This window comes from Pseudophryne corroboree, chromosome 7 (genome assembly GCF_028390025.1).
Source record: "Pseudophryne corroboree isolate aPseCor3 chromosome 7, aPseCor3.hap2, whole genome shotgun sequence".
NCBI lineage: Eukaryota > Metazoa > Chordata > Amphibia > Anura > Myobatrachidae > Pseudophryne > Pseudophryne corroboree.
In genome coordinates this window covers 94766634-94790739 of record NC_086450.1, presented here as the reverse complement: position 1 = coordinate 94790739, position 24106 = coordinate 94766634, and the positions used below count along the sequence as shown (strand labels likewise).

General features: G+C 43.4%; 1 protein-coding gene across 1 annotated transcript in view; it reads right to left on the bottom strand.

The window, feature by feature from the left end:
* Window positions 1–24106, bottom strand: part of LOC134944673 (dynein axonemal heavy chain 11-like) — a 697358-nt gene that overhangs the window by 657044 nt on the left and 16208 nt on the right. The window contains exons 4-5 of the mRNA XM_063933444.1: window positions 16262–16431; window positions 15209–15428 (exon numbers count right to left, since the gene is read on the bottom strand). Of these exons, the coding sequence (XP_063789514.1) occupies window positions 15209–15428; window positions 16262–16431 (390 nt within the window). The remainder of the gene's footprint in view (window positions 1–15208; window positions 15429–16261; window positions 16432–24106) is intronic.

Sequence of the window (24106 nt, the reverse complement as noted above, 5' to 3'; positions counted from 1 at the left end):
AACATCTGCAGAATGTATTAAATCCAAATCACGGTCAGCCCCATACTGAAGAGACATTCCAAAGATTGTCCACTCTCAGAAATGCACCCTCATCAATAGAAATTTGCTGACATGCATCATAGGGCCCCTTATTGATACATAAGTTCTCAGAAAGGGCTGACATGAGGTCCTATAAGAAAGTGTCATTGGGTGAGCAATGTGCTTGTGGCTTTCATCTGGTGCCTGGCTGGTGATTTGTTGTATATAGTAATTCTTCTGATCGATATAATAATTTGCTATGAGTTGACACATCTGTTATGCCTATGGAGATAGAGCCTCCTAATGGCTCTTGCAGCAAGGTTTTGAGTGATGGGAAGGGTAAGAGGCAAGAAGTAGTGAGGCCGGGAGCCAGGTATTGTACAAAGATGATATGGCACATTAGTGCACAATGGAGGGAGAGAGAGAGAGACAGACACACACACCATGATGAGTCCAATATGCTAGTATAGGTTTTTGTGTTTTTTATGAGTCTGGAATGCAAATCACATCCCTGTGGAATCTAGTCTTAGAAATGATGATGGTAATCCACCAGGTAAAGGCTGTATTTTAACTAGATATGGATAAACAAACAGATTACTTGAATCTCCAAGTATAGCAATTGAAAATGGTAGCTGCTCATTAATTTAGTAATACTTTTCAGGTGCGTGAAAGGGAGGGGTCATTCTAAACAAGAAAAATACATTATTAGTATCGTCACTTATACCTACCTCATGCTGGGTGCAAAAGATGCATTAGAAACAGGTATCCCTTCTCCAGAGACACGCCTCACACCAGCACAGGAGTATGGCAACATGGTCACCACACTTCCGTGACACTGCCATGAGATGACACTTTCCCATGATAGTCTCCTAATTGCTGCCAAGAAATGTTAATTTCACTGATGGTAAGATCCATGCACACACAAAGTGAGCGCGATGGTCTCATAGCCTCCATGGTGTGGCACATGCGCAGTCTGCAAACATTTGCTGGATGCAATCGACCTAGAGTCAGGACTAATATGAGCATAGGCAGAGACAATATGATCAGTAAATGTAGCTACAAGGGCGTAGCTACCATCCATAGGTGCAGGGAGTGCAGTTGCTATGGGGCCCAGAACCTTAGAGGCCCAGAACCTTAGAGGCCCACCTTCCCTGTCACAGTTACATATGTTAGATACATTTTTTTACCATTGGGAGGCACCATGGGGCCTAATATATATCTAGTTATGCTCCTGGTTCTGGCTACACCCCTGCGTATCTATACTGATGTTTTAAGGAAAGTTATAAAGTCTATGGAGTCAAATTAGTTCACAAAAAAAAAAAATTTGGCGCAATGAGTTATGCTCGTTGTAATGTGATATACAATTAACTGGAGGGCATTATAATTGTACATAATATGAACTGGGGGCACTGTAATGAGGCACGATATGAAGTGGAGGCACTATAGTGTGGCATAATATGAACTGGGGCACTATAATTTGGCACAGTATGAAGTGGAGGTATTATAATTTTACATAATATGAACTGGACCACTGTAATGAGGCACAAAATAAAGTGAAGGCACTCTAGTGTGGCATAATATGAACTGGGGCACTGTAATGAGGAATACTATGATGTGGAGACATTATAGTGTGGCATAATATAAACTGGGGTACTATCATTTGGTACAATATGAAGTGGAGGCATTATAATGTTACATAATATGAACTGGGACACTATAATGAGGCACACTATGAAGTGGAGTTACTATAGTGTGGCATAGTATGACATGGGCCTCTGTAATGAGGCACAATATGAAGTGGAGGCACTACAGTGTGGCACAATATGAACTGGGGCACAATAAAGTGACACAATATGAAATGGAGGCACTATAGTGTGACATAATAAGAACTGGGCCACTGTAAGGAGGCACAATATGAAGTGGAGGCACTATATTGTGGCATAATATGTACTGGGGATACTGTATGTCATAATGTAAATTTCAGCGGGACTGTTCCATTTCTTTGGGAATGTCCCACCCACGGCCTGCAAGGTCCCCATGGTGAGGGCAGCTGGGGAAGCAGCCACGCAGAAGGGGGAAAATATGGCATCTCTTCACAGTACAGGGAGAGCCTAGGGGCAGCCCAGCAACTCAGAGAGTGCTTGGCACGCCCCCTACAGTGATACGAACAGAGGTTCTGCTAGGCCCCTCCCCCTTTGTCAGGGCCCACCCCTTTTCTGTGCAGGGTAAATACTGGCTGCGTTTGCATGTAGCCCACAAGTGCTGTCCAACTCTATTTTTGCACTGCAATTTAGATCTGAGTTTGGACAGACCCCTCTCACATTTAACTCTCTGCACATGTTACATCTGCCCCAGCTGCAGTGCAGCATGCTTTTGCCCAGCTACTTGCTTTTTTGCTTTACTTACAAACATGAATCAGGCCCCTAATGTAAACTGCGGCACTACTATGGTTCATAAATGAAACTAGGGAACTACTATGGGGCATAAAATTAACCAAGGCACTGCTATGGTTCAGAAAATGAACTAGAGCACTATTATGAGGCATAAAATGAACAACTGCTGTGGTATTCGGATACAGGTCCCTTCAAAATTATATAAAATTAACTGGAGGGCATTATAATTTTACATTATATGAACTGGGGGCACTGTAATGAGGCACAATGTGAAGTGGAGGCACTATAGTGTGGCATAACATGAACTGGGGCACTATAATTTGGCACAGTATGAAGTGGAGGCATTATAATTTTACATAATATGAACTGGGCCACTGTAATGAGGCACAAAATTAAGTGGAGGCACTATAGTGTGGCATATTATGAACTGGGGCACTGTAATGAGGCACAATATGAAGTGGAGGTACTATAGTGTGGCATAATATAAACTGGGGCACTATAATTTGGCACAGTATGAAGTGGAGGCATTATAATTTTACATAATATGAACTGGGCCACTGTAATGAGGCACAAAATTAAGTGGAGGCACTATAGTGTGGCATAATATGAACTGGGGCACTGTAATGAGGCACAATATGAAGTGGAGGTACTATAGTGTGGCATAATATAAACTGGGGCACTATAATTTAGCACAGTATGAAGTGGAGGCATTATAGTGTGACATAATAAAAACTGGGGCACTATGATGTGGCACAATATGAAATGGAAGCACTATAGTGTGGCATAATAAGTACTAGGGCACTGTAATGAGGCACAATATGAACTGGGGCACTATAATGTGGCACAATATGAAGTGGAGGCACTATAGTGTGACATAATAAAAACTGGGGCACTATGATGGGGCACAATATGAAATGGAAGCACTATAGTGTGACATAATGAGAACTGGGGCACTATAATGTGGCACAATATGAAGTGGAGGCACCATAGTGTGGCATAATAAGAACTGGGGCACTATAATGTGGCACAATATGAAGTGGAGGCACTATAGTGTGGCATAATAAGAAATGGGGCACTATAATTTGGCACAATATGAAGTGGAGGCATTGTAATGTTACATAATATGAACTGGGACACTAATGTGTCACAATATGAAGTGGAGGCGCTATAGTGTGGCATAATAAGAACTGGGGCACTATAATGTGGCACAATATGAGGTGGAGGCACTATAGTGTGGCATAATAAGAACTGGGGCACTATAATGTGGCACAATATTCGTCCGTTTTGAAGGCATTTTCGCACTTTTATAAAGTGAAAAGGCATTGGCGAAAAATCCCTCAAAATCAGCGAAAATGGCCAGTGTTTTTGACTGAAAACACGTGGATTCGCAAATCCATGTGTTTTCCGACCCTGCCACATTTTTTACCTAGGCGAAAATCTACTATTGCATAGAACGATTCCCCATTCGCCCTAAAAATAGCAAAAAGCTCAGTTTTTTCATCTAGGCAAAAAAACAGAGCTAATTGCATAACCCCCCCGTCCCCATAGAATCCAGGAAAAGTTCCCAGGCCTATGTGTTTTCGCATTCGCGATCGCAAATGTGGGCACTTATTGGGAATTTCTTTTCAGAAATTGCAGAGGTCCCGAAAACAAATCCTCAATTAGCCTGCGATAAATTACAGCAAGCAATTGAAGCCAGGGGCTTAATGTTTGGCATAGTTTATGCACTGTAAATAACTTTCATATACTTAGGAATTTATTTTTTAATAATTATATTAATAAAAAACAATATATTTCTTAACAAAACAAAAAAGTATGCTAAAACAATTGTGGATTCATTTAAAAAAATTGTATGCTAAAACAATGAAACAAATATCAGTTCCCGGTAATAGTATAACTTTATCTGTCTATACGTTAATTAATCTAAAACCAAATGTATGCAAATTGCTATAACACTGGGGCATGTATACTAAAACTGTTCTTTCATGCACAGCTATATGAGGTCCTTATTAAATAGCCCATTGTGCAAAAAAAATATGTATTTTATCATTTCTCTATGTTCTTCTGTATAATAAGTGCATTATCCAAATAATATTGTAAGACAAGCTGAACTTTAGTGCCCCCTTGTACCTTTTTTACTTGAATTTGGCTTCTGTGAATAGATTTAAGGTGCATATAAATGAGACTATGGAATTGTGCATGGAGAAGGCAGGGAAGCACAATCTTGAAAATTCAGGCTTTGAAAGGATATTACCATACTGAAACATGTTGACGGGGAGGCATTTAGCGGGTATGAGGGAGATCTGAATTTAAAAGCAAGTAATCAGTTTCAATGGTCAGTGGCTAAGTTAGCTGCACAGCGTAGGTCTGTACATTTACTAAGAAATTAAACATCAAAAGCCGTTCTCATTTTCTCCCCCCCAAAAAATAAAAGCTTTACACAAGGCTTAACTCAGTAGTAAAATTGAGCCCGTACAATTTAAAGCAAATTGATATAATTAGTAAAATAACCTCAGCTCCTAACGAGGTATTCTTTTCCTCTCCAGGGCTAGATGGTGTCTGTGCCCATTGACTGAGATATTAAGGCGAGGGGAATTTTAATGCTTGCGTGTTGTTATTTTATTTTTATGCTTTTTTCTCCGATTAGCTGGTTACTGTAACGTCTGGAATTTGTCGATCATGTTTTGCGATGGACAAAAAAATAATGCAGAATGTATTGTCTTCAACTTAATATACCAGTAAAACATGTGAGATGAGTATGATATTAAAAGAGAAGGATATTTTAAATAAATGGACTATGGATCATACTGAGTACAAGAAAATGAATAAGTTCAGTGTTTTACATTTTAACTGTATATTGCAACATTTCATTTTTATTGGCAGGAATACCTGACACATTGTCTGCCACTATGAGAAGAATTATTTGGTATTTGGGTATTTTTTAAGTACAGTGTATATAAAAACTTACGAGTTTCTGTGATCGCTACGGGCAATGACCATACGATCATGTTTCTTTCCGATATTATATTGCACCGAATCTAACACAGGAAATGTTATTGTGATTACCATGACTGTAGAATCTAGCGTGTGCACCAGATTCTCATACAGGGCCTGATTACCAGGTGGATGCAAATGTCGCTGCCGCTGTGTACTATAGGAAAATATGCAACTTCTGCAGGATGTGTCTCGTGTGAAAACTAAAGGTGCCCACTGTCGGATTCTCTAATCCACAGTCAGCGCCCGTAGACGCAGAATCGGATCAACATCGTGACCATCGATCGCAGGGTCAGACCTCTGAGTAACCCTCAGGTTTGCCAAACAGGATTGGTAGATAGATAGATAGATAGATAGATAGATAGATAGATAGATAGATAGATAGATATAAATATATATATATATATATGTGTGCAAAAGAAGCTGGCAGCGCCACAAATACAGTATCTAAGTTTATAGACAACAGTATAGGAATAATAAATAAGCTCTGTGATAAATAACAGAACAACACCTGTTGGACACTCCCTTATGCAATTTAGGGCGTCAGCTCAGGTACCTCAAAGAAATTGTAAGCACTGGTATATATGCCTACTAGTTCCTAAAATGGTGGAGGGGGGGGGATGAGGTAATTCAAGCGACCAAGGTGTCTAATCAATAATTGAGAAAAACAGGTACTATATAAAAAAAGTGAGATTTAATAATGGGAATACAAAGCACTAAAAAAAGGGGGGGTAACATGCAATACAATATAATAAAAATGTAGCTGGGTTGGTATAAAAAGAAGTAAAAGGGGAGGAGGTTTAGACTAAAAAATACAGCAAGAGTAAATGTATCAAAAATTCATAAAAGTACATAATAACATTAAAAAAATCTTTAAAAAAGCAAAAATGCATAGGATAAAATGCAGGAAAAGGTGAGGAGAAGTAGCTTATCTTAGCAGGGTTTAAGATGAGATCAGAATGTCACCCATTCTGATCTCATCTTAAACCCTGCTAAGATAAGCTACTTCTCCTCACCTTTTCCTGCATTTTATCCTATGCATTTTTGCTTTTTTAAAGATTTTTTTAATGTTATTATGTACTTTTATGAATTTTTGATACATTTACTCTTGCTGTATTTTTTAGTCTAAACCTCCTCCCCTTTTACTTCTTTTTATACCAACCCAGCTACATTTTTATTATATTGTATTGCATGTTACCCCCCCTTTTTTTAGTGCTTTGTATTCCCATTATTAAATCTCACTTTTTTTATATAGTACCTGTTTTTCTCAATTATTGATTAGACACCTTGGTCGCTTGAATTACCTCATCCCCCCCCCTCCACCATATATATATATATATATATATTCTGGGTGTGGTTTATTAACATACTATCTGCATCACATTAGGGCCGCTAGAGCCACCAGAGCCAATAACCAATTGAACCTTGGTCCTGTTTTATACCCCCCCTCCATACACTCCTGAACAGGGCAGACATACACCCCTGAACAGGGCAGGCATACATTTCCCAACAGAGCAGACATACACACTTGGACAGGGCAAACATACTTTACACACTTGAACAGTGCAACCATGCAAACCTGGACATGGCAGACATACACACCTGGACATGGCAGACATACACACCTGTACATGGCAGACATACACACCTGGACAGAGCAGACATACACACCTGCACAGGGCAGACATACACACCTGGACAGGGCAGACATACACACCTGGACAGGGCAGACATACACACCTGGACAGGGCAGACATACTGTACACACCTGGACAGAGCAGACATACACACTGGATAGGGCAGACATACACACCTGGACATGGCAGACATACACACCTGGATTGAGCAGACATACTATACATACTTGAACAGTGCAGACATAAACACCTGGACAGGGCAGACATACACGCCTGGACGGGGCAGACATACACGCCTGGATGGGGCAGACATACACGCCTGGACGGGGCAGACATACACACCTGGACGGGGCAGACATACACGCCTGGACGGGGCAGACATACACACCTGGATGGGGCAGTACACGCCTGGATGGGGCAGACATACACACCTGGACGGGGCAGACATACATAGCTGGACGGGGTAGACATACACACCTGGATGGGGCAGACATACACGCCTGGATGGGGCAGACATACACGCCTGGACGGGGCAGACATACACGCCTGGAAGGGGTAGACATACGCACCTGGACGGTGCAGACATACACGCCTGGACGGGGCAGACATACACGCCTGGACAGAGCAGACAAAAATGGATGCAAATACCTTTGTCTCATTTGGAGAGGGAAGTAGAATACCTATTGAAATGCTTATTGCAATACATCTATCAGGTTAATGTATTAAGGAAACGGAAAAGCTAAGTGCAAACATTTCAGCTTGGCTATTAGCAGCTCACTCCACACAGCAACAGGTTTAGAAGCTGCGCGCATTTTCTAAATATCCTCAGCACTTATTGTGCTTAGGAATAATGGCTAGTTGACTTGGCATTTCCAGTATGGCATTTTCAGCGGTTCTTTTTAAATTGCCTATAATGTTAATCGCATCACTGATTGCGACTATTTTGCGACTATTTTCAAAAATGTTAACAACTACATTCGCAAAGTATTTTCTTTATCACCTGCAAGTGTGTAACATCTATAAAAGTGGGATATTTTCTCATCATCTCGGTACCATTTACCCTCTAAAGACTCCTGAAGTACAAACCTTTCTTTGCAACATAGTTCTAGTTTGTATGTTTAACACTTAGTTGCTTTCCAAAAGATTTTTCTGTTCTTGCACTATTGCTCTGTTTGTGATTCCTGCTATGCGCAATCAAAGATGCTACAGGTTGAGTATCCCTTATCCAAAATTCCGGTATAAGGTTGTAGTTTTATCTACATCATCTGCTTTTTCCTGGACACCCATGGGCCAGTCCTGCTGAGTGACATGATGATAGTCAGATCTAAGGATCAATGACTAACTTATCCTGGCTCATTTGAACAAGTTCCAACTGTTCAGTCCATGGGTTGGGAAGCTGGAACTATTCCGGCATTAATGGGCCCTGCTGTGCAGTCAGAAGATTATGGCAAGCTGGCTAAAGGTGGACATCTTTCTATCACATTTACCATTATAGCCAGTAATAATCTGATCAATTTTATTTGATTGTTGACCTTTAGGCTCATTTTGCGCTTACATATGATGAGATATGGGGGGTTATATACAGAGATGTACGTGGATCATTGCATCCGCAGCAAGATCTGCGTCCATCTCCTCACATGCTGGGGGCTGCCCAGCACAGGGCAAGGCTGCCCAGCATGTTTGGCGCCGCATCATGATGCATCCACAATTTAATTGCTGATGCATCGATTAGGGATTGACCCCTGCCAGCGCAGCCTGCCACTATGTTTTTTATTGGAGTGGCTGTGTGTGCAGTCACGCAGCCGCCGTGAAATCGCTCCCGACATGACCCCCATTTTGGCCTCCAGGCCCCCACAATGCCGAAACACAACTCACCAAACACCCGCCGTTGTCAATCACCTTGCGGTTGCATCCTTTCAGGATGGGTAGCATATGTGCACTGCGCTCTGTGCGCATGTGTATACCAGATGGACTTGGCTGATGCGTACAGACGCGCGGCTGCGTCCATCTCTGAATCACCCCCATGGTGTCCATTGCTTCCCATCCTTGCTGACAGATTTATGCATTATTTGATTGCCCCTATAAACTGAATCACTCTGCAATTAAATCTTCAATGCAATTGTAGTTGTAAAGGCACCTTTACACATGTGCAGTCTGCCGATAATCGCTCAATTGCAAAAACATCGGCATAGCGTACAACTCTGATTCAGACCAATTATTAATATTATTAATATATTTTATTTAGAAGGCACCACATCGAGCTCGTAGCACCATACCTGAGGGCAGGGGCGGAACTCTGGGAGGCAGTGGAGTCGGCTGCCGCCGGGCTCCTGGCCTCAAGGGGGCACATCTCCTCCACTGTCTCCCACTGCCGCTCACTGCGCTGCTGCTGCTGTCTGTGAGGGGAGGAGAGCGCAGCGTGCGCCTCCCCTGCCCCTCACTCTCCGGCGGCGGCGCGCTTCAATTCAGCACCGATCCGTGAGCCAATCAGAGCTTGCGGACCGGCAGCTAAGGCTGCCGGTCCGCGAGCTTTGATTGGCTCATGGACCGGCGCATAATTGAAGAGGGACACAGCCGCCGGAGAGTGAGGGGCAGGAGAGGTGCACGCTGCGCTCTCCTCCCCTCACAGACTGCAGCAGCGCGGTGAGCAGCACAAGGGATGGGGGGGGGGCATGTATATCTGGCACTGGGGGCATTGCTGGCACTGTGGGGACATGTATACCTGGCACTGGGGGTCATATCTGGCACTGTGGGGACACTGGCATTGGGGGCATAGCTGGCACTGTGGGGACATATATATCTGGCACTGGGGGGCATATCTGGCACTGTGGGGACACTGGCATTGGGGGCATAGCTGGCACTGTGGGGACATATATATCTGGCACTGGGGGGCATATCTGGCACTGGGAACACTGGATTGGGGGCATAGCTGGCACTGTGGGGACATATATATCTGGCACTGGGGGTATATCTGGCACTGGGGGCATAGCTGGCACTTTGGGGGCATATATATCTGGCACTAGGGGCATAGCTGGCACTGTGGGGACATATATATCTGGCACTGGAGGCATATCTGGCACAGGGGCATAGCTGGCACTGGGGGGACACGTATATCTGGCACTGGTGCATATCTGGCACTGTGGGGACACTGCATTGGGGGCATAGCTGGCACTTTGGGGACATATATATCTGGCACTAGGGGCATAGCTGGCACTGTGGGGACATATATATCTGGCACTGGGGGCATATCTGGCACTGGGGGGACATGTATATCTGGCACTGGGGGGTCATATGTATCTGGCACTGTGAGGCATATATGTATCTGGCACTGTGAGGCATATATGTATCTGGCACTGTGGGGCATATATGTATCTGGCACTTTGGAGCATATATGTATCTGGCACTGTGGGGACATATGTTTCTAGCAGTGTGGAGGCACCCATTTTTTGACATTTTTATATGTATGTGGCACTGTACAGGGGCATTATAGGTGGTCGTCAGGTTGCCAACTGTCGGGATCCCGGCGCACAGTATACCGGCGCCGGAATCCTGACAGCCGGCATACCGACAGTTTTTCTCCGTCGTGGGGGTCCACGACCCCCCTGGAGGGAGAATAAATAGCGTGGCGCGCGTAGCGAGCCCGGAAGGGGCTCATTTGCGCTCGCCACGCTGTCGGTATGCCGGCGGTCGGGCTTCCGGCGCCGGTATGCTGGTCGCCTGCAGCCCGGTCGCCGGCATACCATACCTCACCCGGGCATTATATGTATTTGGCACTGTACAACATGACTAAAAACGGAGTTATGACACAAGGTCATACTCCTACAAACGTCATAACGAAAGGTGTGCGCACAAAATGGGGTGTGGCTTTGTGAAAACTAGACCATGCCCCCATTTTTGCACATGCGCCTTCGGCGCGCGCATGATACTGGCTCTTGCAGAGAGCTGGCTGTGGCTACAGCTAGGGGGAGCTCCAGAATGCAGCTCCTGCCAGGCCCTTTCAGATGAGCTGGCCAAGCGATGCTCTCTGTTCTTCCGTTGGGCTGATAGCAGCAGGTAGGCACTGGCAGCACTTGCCTCAAGCTGCACTGTGGGGGGGGGGTGTAGTTGGAAAGGGGAGGGGTGCTGGGGGGTCTTTAATGAATGTTGGCAGCACTGTGTTTTATGTGTGCATGCTTAAGCGAGGTGTGTGTGTGTATGTGTGTGTGTGTGTGTGTGTGTGTGTGTGTGTGTGTGTAAGTGAAGGAAGCATGTGTTTGTTTTTGTGTGTGTGTGTGTGTGTGTGTGTGTGTGTGTGTGTGTGTGTGTTTTTAAGTGAAAGAGGCATGTGTACGTGTAAGGGAGATGTGTGTGTATGTGTGAGAGAGGCGTGTGTGTGTGTGTGTGTGTGTGTGTGTAAGTGAAAGAAGCATGTTTGTGTGTTTAAGTGAAGGAAGTGTGTGTGTGTGTGTGTGTGTGTGTGTGTGTGTGTGTGTGAGTTTAAATGAAGGAGGCATGTGTGTGTGTGATTTTAAGTGAAGGAAGCATGTGTAAGTGAGAGGCGTTTGTGTAAGTGAGAGGCGTGTGTGTGAGAGGTGTGTGTGTAAGTGAGAGGCGTGTGTGTAAGTGAGGATTGTGTGTGTTTAAGCGAAGGAGGCATGTGTGTTTAAGCTAAGGAGGCGTGTGTACGTAATAGGTGTGTGTGTAAGTGAGAGGTGTGTGTGTTTAAGTGAAAGGCGTTTGTGTGTTGTTTATATATATATTTTTATATATATATATATATATATATACTGTATATCGGCACACCACTGCGCCAAAGCATCTACATTGTGACACACTGTTGGGTGAGGGAGTACTGTAGGTGTGCTATAAAGTTATGCTGGTGTCTATTTTATTGTGATGACTGACTTGGAGTGCCGTCCACTTTGTATGTGTATCTATATTACTATTTGGAAAGGCACCTGAGCACGCTACTACTGTTCAACATGAGTGCCGGATAGCTACATATGAAGGGTGTGTATGTATACAGTATGTAGGGGAGGCACCAACATTTATCATGCCTCCGGGCGACTGGGGCGAACTTATGCCACTGCATTACACTACACTGTAAGGGTGTGTGTGTGGGGGGGGGAGTGGTGGTGTAAGGGGCTCTACCTGGCGTAATGTGCATAGTGGGCTCTGCCTGGCATAATGTGTACAAAGGGCTCTACCTGAAGTAATGTGTATAAGGGCTTTACCTGGCATAATGTGTATAAGGGCTCTACCCAGTGTAATGTGTATAGCATGCTCTACCTGACATTATGTGTGTATTGGACTCTACCTGGTGTAATGTGTGTAAAGTGCTCTACCTGGCATAATGTGTGTAAGGGACTCTACCTGGTGTAATGTGTGTAAGGGGCTCTACCTGGTGTAATGTGTGTAAAATATGCTCTACCTGGTATAATGTGTGTAAGGGGCTCTACCTGGTGTAATGTGTGCAAGGGGCTCAACCTGGCATAATGTGCACAAGGGGCTCTACCTGGCATAATGTGCACAAGGGGCTCTACCTGGCATAATGTGCATAAGGGGTTCTACCTAGCATAACATGTATAAGCGGCTCTACATGGTGTAATGTGTATAATGTGCTCTACCTGGCATAATGTGTGTAAGGGGCTCTACCTGGCATAATGTGTAAAATGTATTCTACCTGGTGTAATGTGTGTAAAATGTGCTCTACCTGGTGTAATGTGTGTAAGGGGCTCTACCTGGTGTAATGTGTGCAAGGGGCTCAACCTGGCATAATGTGCACAAGGGGCTCTACCTGGCGTAATGTGTATAAGGGGCTCTACCTGGCATAACATGTATAAGGGGCTCTTTCTGCCATAACATTTATAAGCGGCTCTACCTGGTATAACATGTATAATGGGCTCCACCATGGCATAATATGTGTAATGGGCTCTACCTGGCGTAATGTGTGTAATGGGCTCTACCTGGCATAATGTGTGTAAGGTACTCTACCTGGCATTATGTGTGTAAGTGGCTGTTCTGTGGTGTAATATGTATAAGTGGCACTACTTTATGGTGTGATTTGAATAATGGACACTAATGTGCGATGTAATGTGAATTGGTACTATTCTGTGGCCACACTCCTTCCCCATGAAGCCATGCCCCTATATTTTTGATGCGCACCTTCCCTATTTAACATATGGGGAAGGGGGGTGTCTCCAATTATCTTTTTGGCACAGGCCACCACAGGCTTGGACTGGCCCACAGGGGTACAGGGGAAACCACCGGTGGGCCCCAATGCCTGGGGGTCCACCTCCTGCTCTAAGGATCAGGTTCCAGACTGTGCACTTGAATTATACATTATACATATGTTACCTTATAGTGGACTATGGTGTATTTTCTACAGTGCATTGCTGTTAATAATCTGGTACATTATCATGCATGCAGCAGCTGGATTTACTGAATTTAATCAAGGGGCCCAGATGTTGCACTCTCTAATGGTTAGTTAAACCAATGTGGTGGCAGGCCACATCCCCTCTGCAGACTGGCCACACCCCTAAACATGGGCCCCTACCACTGCATCCCCCCAGTGGGCCCCACATGCCCCAGTCTGACACTGGGCCACCAAAATGTCTAGTTACAGCTCTGGCTGTACATACATGTATGTCCCCTAATCCCGGGGAACTGCTTGCATATCATTTTAAGATACAACAAGGCCAGTTCTGTTATTTTTTAGAATGTAGACTCATTGTAACAGTGACTTCAATAATTTTTTTTTCAGTGTATGTAATTTCCTGTATGCTGTTAGTATTATATACTCCCACAATGTACAGCACTGCATTAAATGTTGCCCATTTTTAAATACTTCAAGTTCAAATGAATAATGCTCATTAGTTCTCTTTTTGAACTACAAAAAAATTATTTTGCATATAGGTTGGCTGAAAAACGTTTAGATTTGAATTCACTTGACATTATCGAGCGATAATGGCTTCACATTTATTGAAATTACAGGGTTTAGAGTCATCAATGTAAAAAAAGTTTTTTTTCTATTTTGTTTTTTTTACAGAAGTGGGAAAATGGTTCAATTGAATCCAATGCTCAATTATTTTAAATGTTACTAACTCCAACAAAGTAGGAAACATTCAAAGACTATTGTAATAGTACTGTTCAGAATGAAATAACAGTAATCTAATTTCTTTCTGTGATATTTAAAAAGGTTTGTGCCAAGAAGAAGTGCTTTCTTGCAGTCCTATAACTGGTTCTAAAGTAATCAAAGGATTTGGAATGGCAATGGAAAGATTTAAACATAATACAGCAAGAGATGAGTACGGTCTAATGGGCCCTACACACTAGCCGATTACACTGAAAGATATGAACAATTTAGTTCATTAATGAACGAGATATCGTTCATATCTTTCAGTGTGTAGGCACCAACGATGAACGATGTGTGGTCCCGCGCTCGTTCATCTTTGGTGCCGGCTCGTTTAAACATGCAAGCCAATATGGACAATCTTGTCCATATTAGCATGCAGGGCTATGGGGCCGGGTGACGGAGGGAGTGAAGAAACGTCACGCCCCCCCGTCACCCCCCTTCAGTTACCCCCCTTCCTCTCGTATCGGCCGTCGGGTGCCTTGCACAGCAATCGGCCAGTGTGTAGGGGCTATAACTTTCCTTTTGTAGGCTCATATTTTGTTATTGATATTTAATTTGAATGTCATCTAGTGCCACGTGGGCATTTTACTAGTGGTGAATGGCAGTCATTAGGGGACCAGTGCTCAACCATCAAGGTATTTTACCAATAAGGTATAAAACAGTGAACAGTATTTTTAAGTCTGCCGCTGACATTGTTGATCAGAATGGCTGAAAGATGATGAATGATACAACTTTGCGTGAAGGGGATTGATGGCAAACACTGCAGGAGACTTACAGAAGTGGGGTATTGTGTTAAAGGTAATGACTGGAGGAAGAAAAACATCTTACCTAGCTAGTTAATATATTTACTCTGGGTGCACTGCCAACCCAAATGAAAATTTAGGTCCCAATTTAGGGACTTATTACCCAATTATTATTGGTCTTCCTCATAAAACCAAACTCATTCACACGGATCTAGTGTTAGACTCTCCCTTCCTTGTCCTAGCTAATAAGCTCTACACTTATTATTGAATCACCTTAGACAAAGAAAATAATCAGTCCTTGTATCTTACTTCAATTTGAGTGTAGATATGATCAGGCAGTTGCTGTCCGTAGGTGCGAAGCAGCTCAGCAGTTGATTTGAGATATCTGAAGTGCTCCTCGGTGGATGGTCTATCCCGTATTGCCATCAAATGACCCATAGTTTCCACCAGGACATCACAGTCTTCTCCCTTCCCTTTCTTGGTTAGGCCTTTCTCCGTATGTCGAATAAATTCAGCAAGTTCATTAACACTAAAAATAAGCAGTGGCCTTCTTTAAGCAAACATATGATATTCAAAAATTACCACGTATTTTACATATTTTTCAAGACAAAAATTTAAAAATAGCAAAGCAGAAGAACTAATAAACAAGAGCACTTTCCATTCAAAAAATTAAATGAAAACAGCCTTAGGCTATCTCAAATTCAAACACATAGCAAACAAATGAAATCGACTTATTTTTTAATGTACTTATTTTTGGAAAACCTAACATTCTGTACCACTGCGGACAAGAGGTCCTCATCAGGAGAAAAGTCTCCATGTACAAATATCCATGTCCAAACTGAATGGTTACCTATATGTTTTGACAATTTACTCTGCACTACCTTTGGCGTTCACTTCGGTTGGTGTCACCCAGTGGCTCCCGAGTGAAAAAAGGCATGGCCTCATGTCTGCAATGCCACATCCTCAAGTGTATGATGTTTTAGGGGTGCTACTACATGTCACACCTACATTCTCATCACGCTAAGGGATTACCCAACCTACTATATCTCCAGACACAGATTTAATGACGTGCACAGGTGCAAATCATCCATCACCACTGCACTGCTATTTTGGTGTCACCCCCTCAAATGTTGTTACCCAGTGTGGTCCACACCTAGTGACGTTATTGTGCGCTACTCCTGGAAATGTTAACAGCTATGTATTGCATTATTTACAATTCTATTGAGCAAGTTATATTGATTGTAAAAAGAAAATGTAAAAAGCAATAGAATACACATTAAGTTTATAAATGTTGTTTTTGATTCTCTGGAACTAAACAGGGGTTTCCACTGTTTGTATTTTCATCACCCACATGTACGTTACCTGCATGTAACATGGTTCACCAAATGATCTTTAAACATTAGACTCCATCTCTTGATAGTATTCATCAGAGAGATTTTGAAAGGTTTCACATCTATGAGGAGCCAGCCATCAAAAGTCCTTTCATTGTCAAACTCTCCAACTTCATGGTAAAGTGACTCATAAATATTGATCTACAAACAGATGACAGGTCAACAGTTAGTAATATAAATTAATCTACAATTCAGAGATTTCCACTTCCTTTTTTAAATTGTCCCTTACCACAATGAGATAAGGAATATTTTAAATTCCAAAAGTCCAAATGAGTTTTACTACCTAGAAATCCGATCTGGAAACCTTACCTCTAGAAGCTGTGCAGCGACTTCAACCTCTTAACATCTTCACTATGGGCATATTTCATCTACGCTCACTGACCTCATCCCGTTTTCTTTACTTTAGTACCCTAAGTATGCTTGAAGGGGTTGGGTATGATTTGCCTGCGTTTGGGATGCCGGCGGTCAGAATACCGACCGCGGCATCCCGATGACTAGAATTCCGACAAGGGAAGGTAAGTATACTTACCTTCACCCCTGGACCCCTAACCCTACCCTTCCCTTTCTGTAGACTGAACCTAACCCATCCCCCCCCTTCCCCCGCCCCCAGAGCCTAACCCTAACCCTCCCTGGGGGGTGGCTAAACCTACCCCCGCCCCCGGCAGCCTGAATCTAAACCCCCAACACCCTCGGGCAGGGCCAGATTAACAATGGGGCAGATGCAGCTACAGCTCCAAGCCTCCACATAAAAATAGGCCCATCAAGATGACAGCATGAAGCTGACCAGCCACCAGCTGGCCACACGGTCAGCCATAAATCATAAGTAATAAATTGTATTTCTATTTGCCACACAAAATTATGCCATTTTTATACTTTGACATATGTAGGGAAAATAGTGTACGGGGTCTACATAGCACTGGACACACCCACACAGCACTGGTCACACCCCCTCTGCATCTCATAATAGGCCCTTGAATATTTTGAGCACCAGGCCCACGAGGCCCTTAATCCAGACCTGCCCCCCGGGGCGCAGCCTAACCCTATCCCTCCCCCCATAGCCTAAACCTAACCTTCTCCCCCCTCCATGGCTTACCTCTCCAGCGTGGCGGTGGCTGGTTGTTCAGGATCCTGGCTGCCGGGATTCCGACACTGGACTGGAGACTCTTTTCGGGATGCCGGTATCGGCCTTCCGAATAGTGTCGGGATTCCGGCTTCAGTATACTGACTACCAGGATCCCAACCACCAGGATCCTAACTAGATCCCGCTTGAAACACCTGGATTGGGAAAGGGCCACCTTCAGGCTATCAAATCAGCTTCTGATCCAGACATGCCCAGGGTTGATTTAAAAAAGAGCCATGTGGTAGCCCAAGCTGAGTTACTGGAATCAATGCCAAAGAGGCTGAAATTGCCATGGTAATATTGTGAAAATACAACCATGGTGCAAATACAGACGGGCTCTTAAGCATTACATGCCAGAGATCTGAGACTGCCTGGGAAGGATCTATTCTCTCAGTATTAACTATCATTATCTTTCAAGTATATGGTGCCGCAAGGGTTCTGTAGCAATAAACAATTGGTTAAAAATACAACAAATTTATATAAGTATATTAGACATTCACAAGCAAATTTACGTATCTATAAATCTACACACACACACATATATATATATATATATATATATATATATATAGTTCCAAAGAGATCAGTGCACTCCTCCTAGGGGTCCACAAGGTAAAGCAAAAAACAAGATGGGCTTTGTAGTCCCACTTTCACACACTCCACTTCTTTGGGCGGCTGCTCAGTTCCTCAAAGTGCTACAAAGTATATAGCCAAGAAATCTGTGAACAAGAGAGAGAAACAAGCGCCTATGGTGTAGTGTTTCTTTCCAGGGTGTATGATCAACCCGCCAGTAATAAAATTGCGTACCAGATAGTGGCTTGTCCTATAGCGTATCAATCCACTGCTTCAAAGTCAATATCAGTATCTCAATGCAGTGTTCAGGGTCTAAATACTGTAGATACATAAATACAACACACAATGGGGGTCATTCCGAGTTGATCGTAGCTGTGCTAAATTTAGCACAGCTATGATCTTCTTCCCTGACATGTAGGGGGACGCCCAGCACAGGGCTAGTCCGCCCCGCATGTCAGTCCAGCCCCCCCCCCTCGCAGAAGTGCAAAGGCATCGCACAGCGGCGATGCCTTTGCACTACAAGAGTAGCTCCCGGCCAGCGCAGCTCCTGCGGCTGGCCGGGAGTTACTCATCGCTCCCCGGCCCGCAGCGGCTGCATGTGACATCACGCAGCCGCTGTGGCCCGCCCCCCGTTCGGTCCAGCCACGCGTTGGCCGGACCAAACCCACAAAACGGCGGCCAAACGCCGCCATTCCGTCCCCTCCCGCCCAGCGATCGCCTCTGCCTGTCAATCAGGCAGAGGCGATCGTATCCCTGCTACGGCCTTTGTTACGGCCTGCGTTAAAACGCAGTGAGGGAACGGGTCAGAATGACCCCCAATATACATATGGAGGAGACAATAGGAGAGAAAACCCTGATTGTGAGAGTTTACATTCAACAGGGGATAGTTGATGAATTTAGAGGCTGGAGAGTTAGAAGAAGAGGGGTAGCAGGCAGGTCCAGATTAAGCCTTGGGGTGCCCGGGGCACTTTAGACAGGGGGGCCCCGGTGAAGGGGGGGAGGGGGCTGGGCTGTATATAAAATTGTGCATACCTCCCAACACGACTCATTCCAGGAGGGACAAAATGCTCTTTACATGGACTACCCTCTTAATATATGATTGTAGTCACCTGTGTTCAACTAATTAAATTGATAAGAAAGGTGTTTCAACACATAATTGCAATCATAACTTAAGAAGGAAGTCCAGTTAGAGAGCATTTTGTCCCTCCTGTAATGGGTCATGTTGGGATGTATGGATTGTATATATTAAATGTAGCCCACTGGTGTATATTAGATTTAAACTAATAGTTTAATAATGCCTGGGTACTTATTATCACTCTACCTATTTGAAAGACAACTCTTTTATAACATGTTCTTGTAGTGGAAGATAGACAACTTAAACAACCTTAAAATACACATAGAAAAATAAAATCTATAATTTATCTTGTCACATGCAAAAACAACAGCAGCCTCTGTACTACTTACACACTGGGACAGGACTCAGGAGGACTGTGTGTGTGTGTGTGTGTGTGTGTGTGTGTGTGTGTGTGTGTGTGTGTGTGTGTGTGTGTGTGTGTGTGTGTGTGTGTGTGTCTCTAGACCCTCATTAGATAACAAGTTACACAGGACTCAGACACCAAGGTGTGGAGAGAGCTGTAAGTGACACAGGTATTCCACCCTGTGTCACTTACAGCTCTCTCCACCCTCCTATCTCTCCTCTGGTCAGAAAGCTCCGTCAATAGTTCATAAAACCTGATACTTCTGTGTCTCTGCCTGCACTGCATACTGTCCTGTTCGCATTCTGGCTGTCTGGTTCTGTTGCTGCATAAGAGGGAAAGCTAGTGATGTTAGTATGCTTTGGCAGTACATCACCCCCTTAACCTGGCTATGCACTACTGCTAGTGTTGTTTGTACATATACAGCTGTGTACTCCCTTCTACACAGAGCCAGATTAAGGCTTTGGGGGGACCGGGGTACTTAAAACAAGGGGGCCCTAAGGTCTAAAATTAAATTCAATTTATATATATATATATATATATATATTCAACGTTTCAATGTGTTACATTTTTCTTCAGGATATACTGAAGAAAATGTAACGCATTGAAACGTTGATATATTACAAACTGGTGTAGAGTGATTTATTGAGCTGTGAGTGCCACACTAGTGGCTTAATTCAGATCTACTAGCAGCAGCAAATTTGTTAGCTGATGGGCAAAACCATGTACACTGCAGGGGGGGGGGGGGGGGGGGCAGATATAACATGTGCAGAGAAAGTTAGATTTGGGTGGGGTGTGTTCAAACTGAAATCTAAATTGCAGTGTAAAAATAAAGCAGCCAGTATTTACCCTGCACAGAAACAAAATAACTTACCCAAACCTAACTATCTCTGCACATGTTATATCTGCCCCCCAATGCAGTGCACATGGGGGGTAATTCCGAGTTGATCGCAGCAGGAACTTTGTTAGCAGTTGGGCAAAACCATGTGCACTGCAGGGGGGCAGATTTAACATGTGCAGAGAGAGTTAGATTTGGTTTTGCCCAACAGCTAAAAAAGTTCCTGCTGCGATCAACTCAGAATTACCCCCATGGTTTTGCCCCTTTGCTAACAAATTTGCTGCTGCGATCAGATATGAATTAAGCCCTAGGTCAGTGTGTGTGTGTATATATATATATATATATATATATATATATATACACACACACATATAAAACAAAGACCACTGAGACTGGCACTCCACTTGATCATATGGGTGCTCCGGTGCCCTCAATATAGGGTGTATATAATTAGCGGATCCCCCGTTGCTGGGGGAGACACAGCGGCGCTCTGGAGACTTGTAAAAGGCAGGTTTATAATCAATGCATGTAAAAATGCACCGACGTTTCTGGGCTCACATGCCCCTTTTTCTAGGTGACAACATTTTAAAATTGGCATGTGCATATATATTTACTCCCTGTGCATTGAAGCACCTCAAAAGTTCTTGTGCAACCAATTACCTTCAGAAGTCACATAATTAGTGAAATGAAGTCCACCTGTGTGCAATCTAAATGTCACATGATCTGTCAGTATAAACACACCTTTTCTGAAAGGCCCCAGAGGCTGTAACACCACTAAGTAAGAGGAATCACACCATGAAGACCAAGGAGCTCTCCAAACAAGTCAGGGACAAAGTTGTTGAGAAGTACAAGTCAGGTTTGGGTTATAAAAAAATATACAAATCTTTGATGATCCCCCGGAGCACCATCAAATCCATCATCTTCAAATGGAAAGAACATGGTACCACAACAAACCTGCCAAGAGAGGGCCAGCCACCAAAACTCACAGACCAGGCAAGGAGGTCATTAATCAGAGAGGCAGCACAGAGACTAAAGGTAACCCTGAAGGAGCTGCGGAGTTCCACAGCAGAGACTGGTGTATCTGCGCATGTGACCACAATAAGCCGTACACTCCATAGAGCTGATCTTTATGGTAGAGTGGGCAGAAAAAAGCCATTAGTGTAAAAAATAAGAAGGCACGTTTTGAGTTTGCCAAAAGGCATGTGGACGACTCCCCAAATGTATGGAGGAAGGTGCTCCAGTCAGATGAGACTAAAATTTAACTTTTCTGCCACCAAGGAAAACGCTATGTCTGGTGCAAACACAACACATCCCATCACCCCAAGAACACCATCCCGACAGTGAAACATGGTGGTGGCAGCATCATGGTGTGAGGATGTTTTTCAGCAGCAGGGACTGGGAAACTGTTCTGAGTCGAGGGAAAGATGGATGGTGCTAAATACAGGGATATTCTTGAGCAAAACCTGTTTCAGTCTGCCTGTGATTGTGAGTCTGGGACGTAGGTTCACCTTCCAGCAGGACAATGACCCAAAGCATACTGCTAAAGCAACACTCAAGTGGTCTAAGGGGAAACATTTAAATGTGTTGGAATGGCCTAGTCAAAGCCCAGATCTCAATCCAATTGAGAATCTGTAGTCAGGCTTGAAGATTGCTGGAGCAGTTTTGCCTTGAGGAATGGGCAAAAATCCCAGTGGCAAGATATGGCAAGCTCATAGAGACTTATGCAAAGCGACTTGCAGCTGTAATTGCCGCAAAAGGTGGCTCTACAAAGTACTGACTTTAGGGGGGTGAATAGTTATGCACGCTGAAGTGTTCTGTTATTTTGTCCTATTTGTTGTTTGCTTCACAATAAAAAGAATTCTTCAAAGTTGTAGCTGTGAATGGAATAATGCAAACCTTCAAACAGTCCATTTTAATTCCAGATTGTGAGGCAACAAAACATGAAAAATGCAAAGGGGGTGAATACTTTAGCAAGGCACTGTATGTACACACACATGTATATATATATATATATATATATATACTGTTGAAGTCGGAAAAATAACACATACACACTACACACAAAGTGGCGTTTGTTGGTGGTGGCGTAGATACGCAATTGATGTATAGAGATGCACCATGCGTCTTTACCGCACGCTGTGCATAGAATTGCACGACGTGCATGTTGCCGCATGGTGAGTGTATATATACGGTAAAGACGCAATCACTGAGAAATGCCATAAAGACGCACACAAACACATATTTATACGACACATAATTTACACATAGTCAAAACACATCCCACACAAGATTTGTAGAATATTGTAAATATATTAAAGAGTAGAAAACCAGTCATGTATGCAATAAGGGGATGAAACTAAGTATTAACATCATGTTTAGGTTCATAATTTTCAGGATCACGTCAGCGATACTCCAGTGGTTGCGAATAGATTGTCGCACATTGCTGAAACAAGTTATGAGTATTGCCAGATTAAAAGGTATTATTGAAAGAGACAAAGGACAGTGTGAAATAGCTTTTCGGAGGGAACCCAGTGGCAAATATCTGTACCTGCACCCTGAAACTAAACATCACCCATGTTTGAACTGACCAATAACCCACTGTGAACAAAGCAATGTTCCAACCTTGGACCAATAGAAGAAGATGAAACCTACAGTGTATACACATCAATGTACTGTATAAATGTGGCTCCCCTGGTCTAGAGAGACAGTTGCTGATTTTATCGGTCATCTGGTGACAACTGTCCCCTGGGCCCAGGGAGCACTTGCAAACGTATGTATACTGGCTGTGACTCTGATTCTGATGTATTGATTGTATAACTGTATACTTGTTATATTGTTGTTATACCTTTTAATCAAATATATATATAACTGAGCGTTGGACCTCAGCAAACTGTGTGCGCGACTACTTGCTTTCTCTAAGGGACATAGTGCTGTGACATTTAGCGCACTATTATTGTATAAACTATAAAGATGCAAACATCACTCTGTGTGTAGTTTGTATGTGTTATTTTTCCGACTTCAACAGTCCACCCTTTGATAGTGAACAAAAACTATCACACTTTACTAATATTAATACATACAAATACAATTGGCAACGTAGATATATGTATACATCATTTACTTTTGCAATGGTATGCGCAATTATACTGAGGGAAAACTGCCTTTATCGCAATCAACAAGCCCAGGATTTACTGTGACATGTGGGAGTTATGTCCCATAAAGGTCGTTTGGGAAAGTATGCATGAATATATATAACATGTATGCATGGTATTGTTATCTGACTGTAGTTTCAATCACTGGATCACACACTAGGTCATTTTGTCATGAGCAAGGGTTATTATTTCAGGTAGTACCTTCCTAGATAACATAAACCTTCAGAGTTTGGAGAGAGCCACTTGTACGCTTTTCTTCTACATATAAAATACACATCATCTGGGAGAATATAGGGAACAGAATGCATCATTATCATAGCATATAGAATTCTAACAAAAACACCTGTACCCATTTTCCCCACCTGACTAAAACACGTTTTCTGGCTGTATGATATTTGCACAGTATCCCAGTGACACTCTACCAGCCATTATCTTGCTGTTCCTTCTCCTGTATCTATACCGGTAGTGCTTCCCATTTATAACAATCCCTTGTGCAGTCACAGTATCAATCGGCTCTCTATCCATTCTGTGTGAGCAGGCCATTGTCTGATTGTTCCAGATTACCTCACAATTTCCTGGTTTCCTGAAATTGGTGAGATTTAAACCAAACAGGGATTTATCTACATGGTACTGGTGTATCTTAAGACTAGGGAGTCTG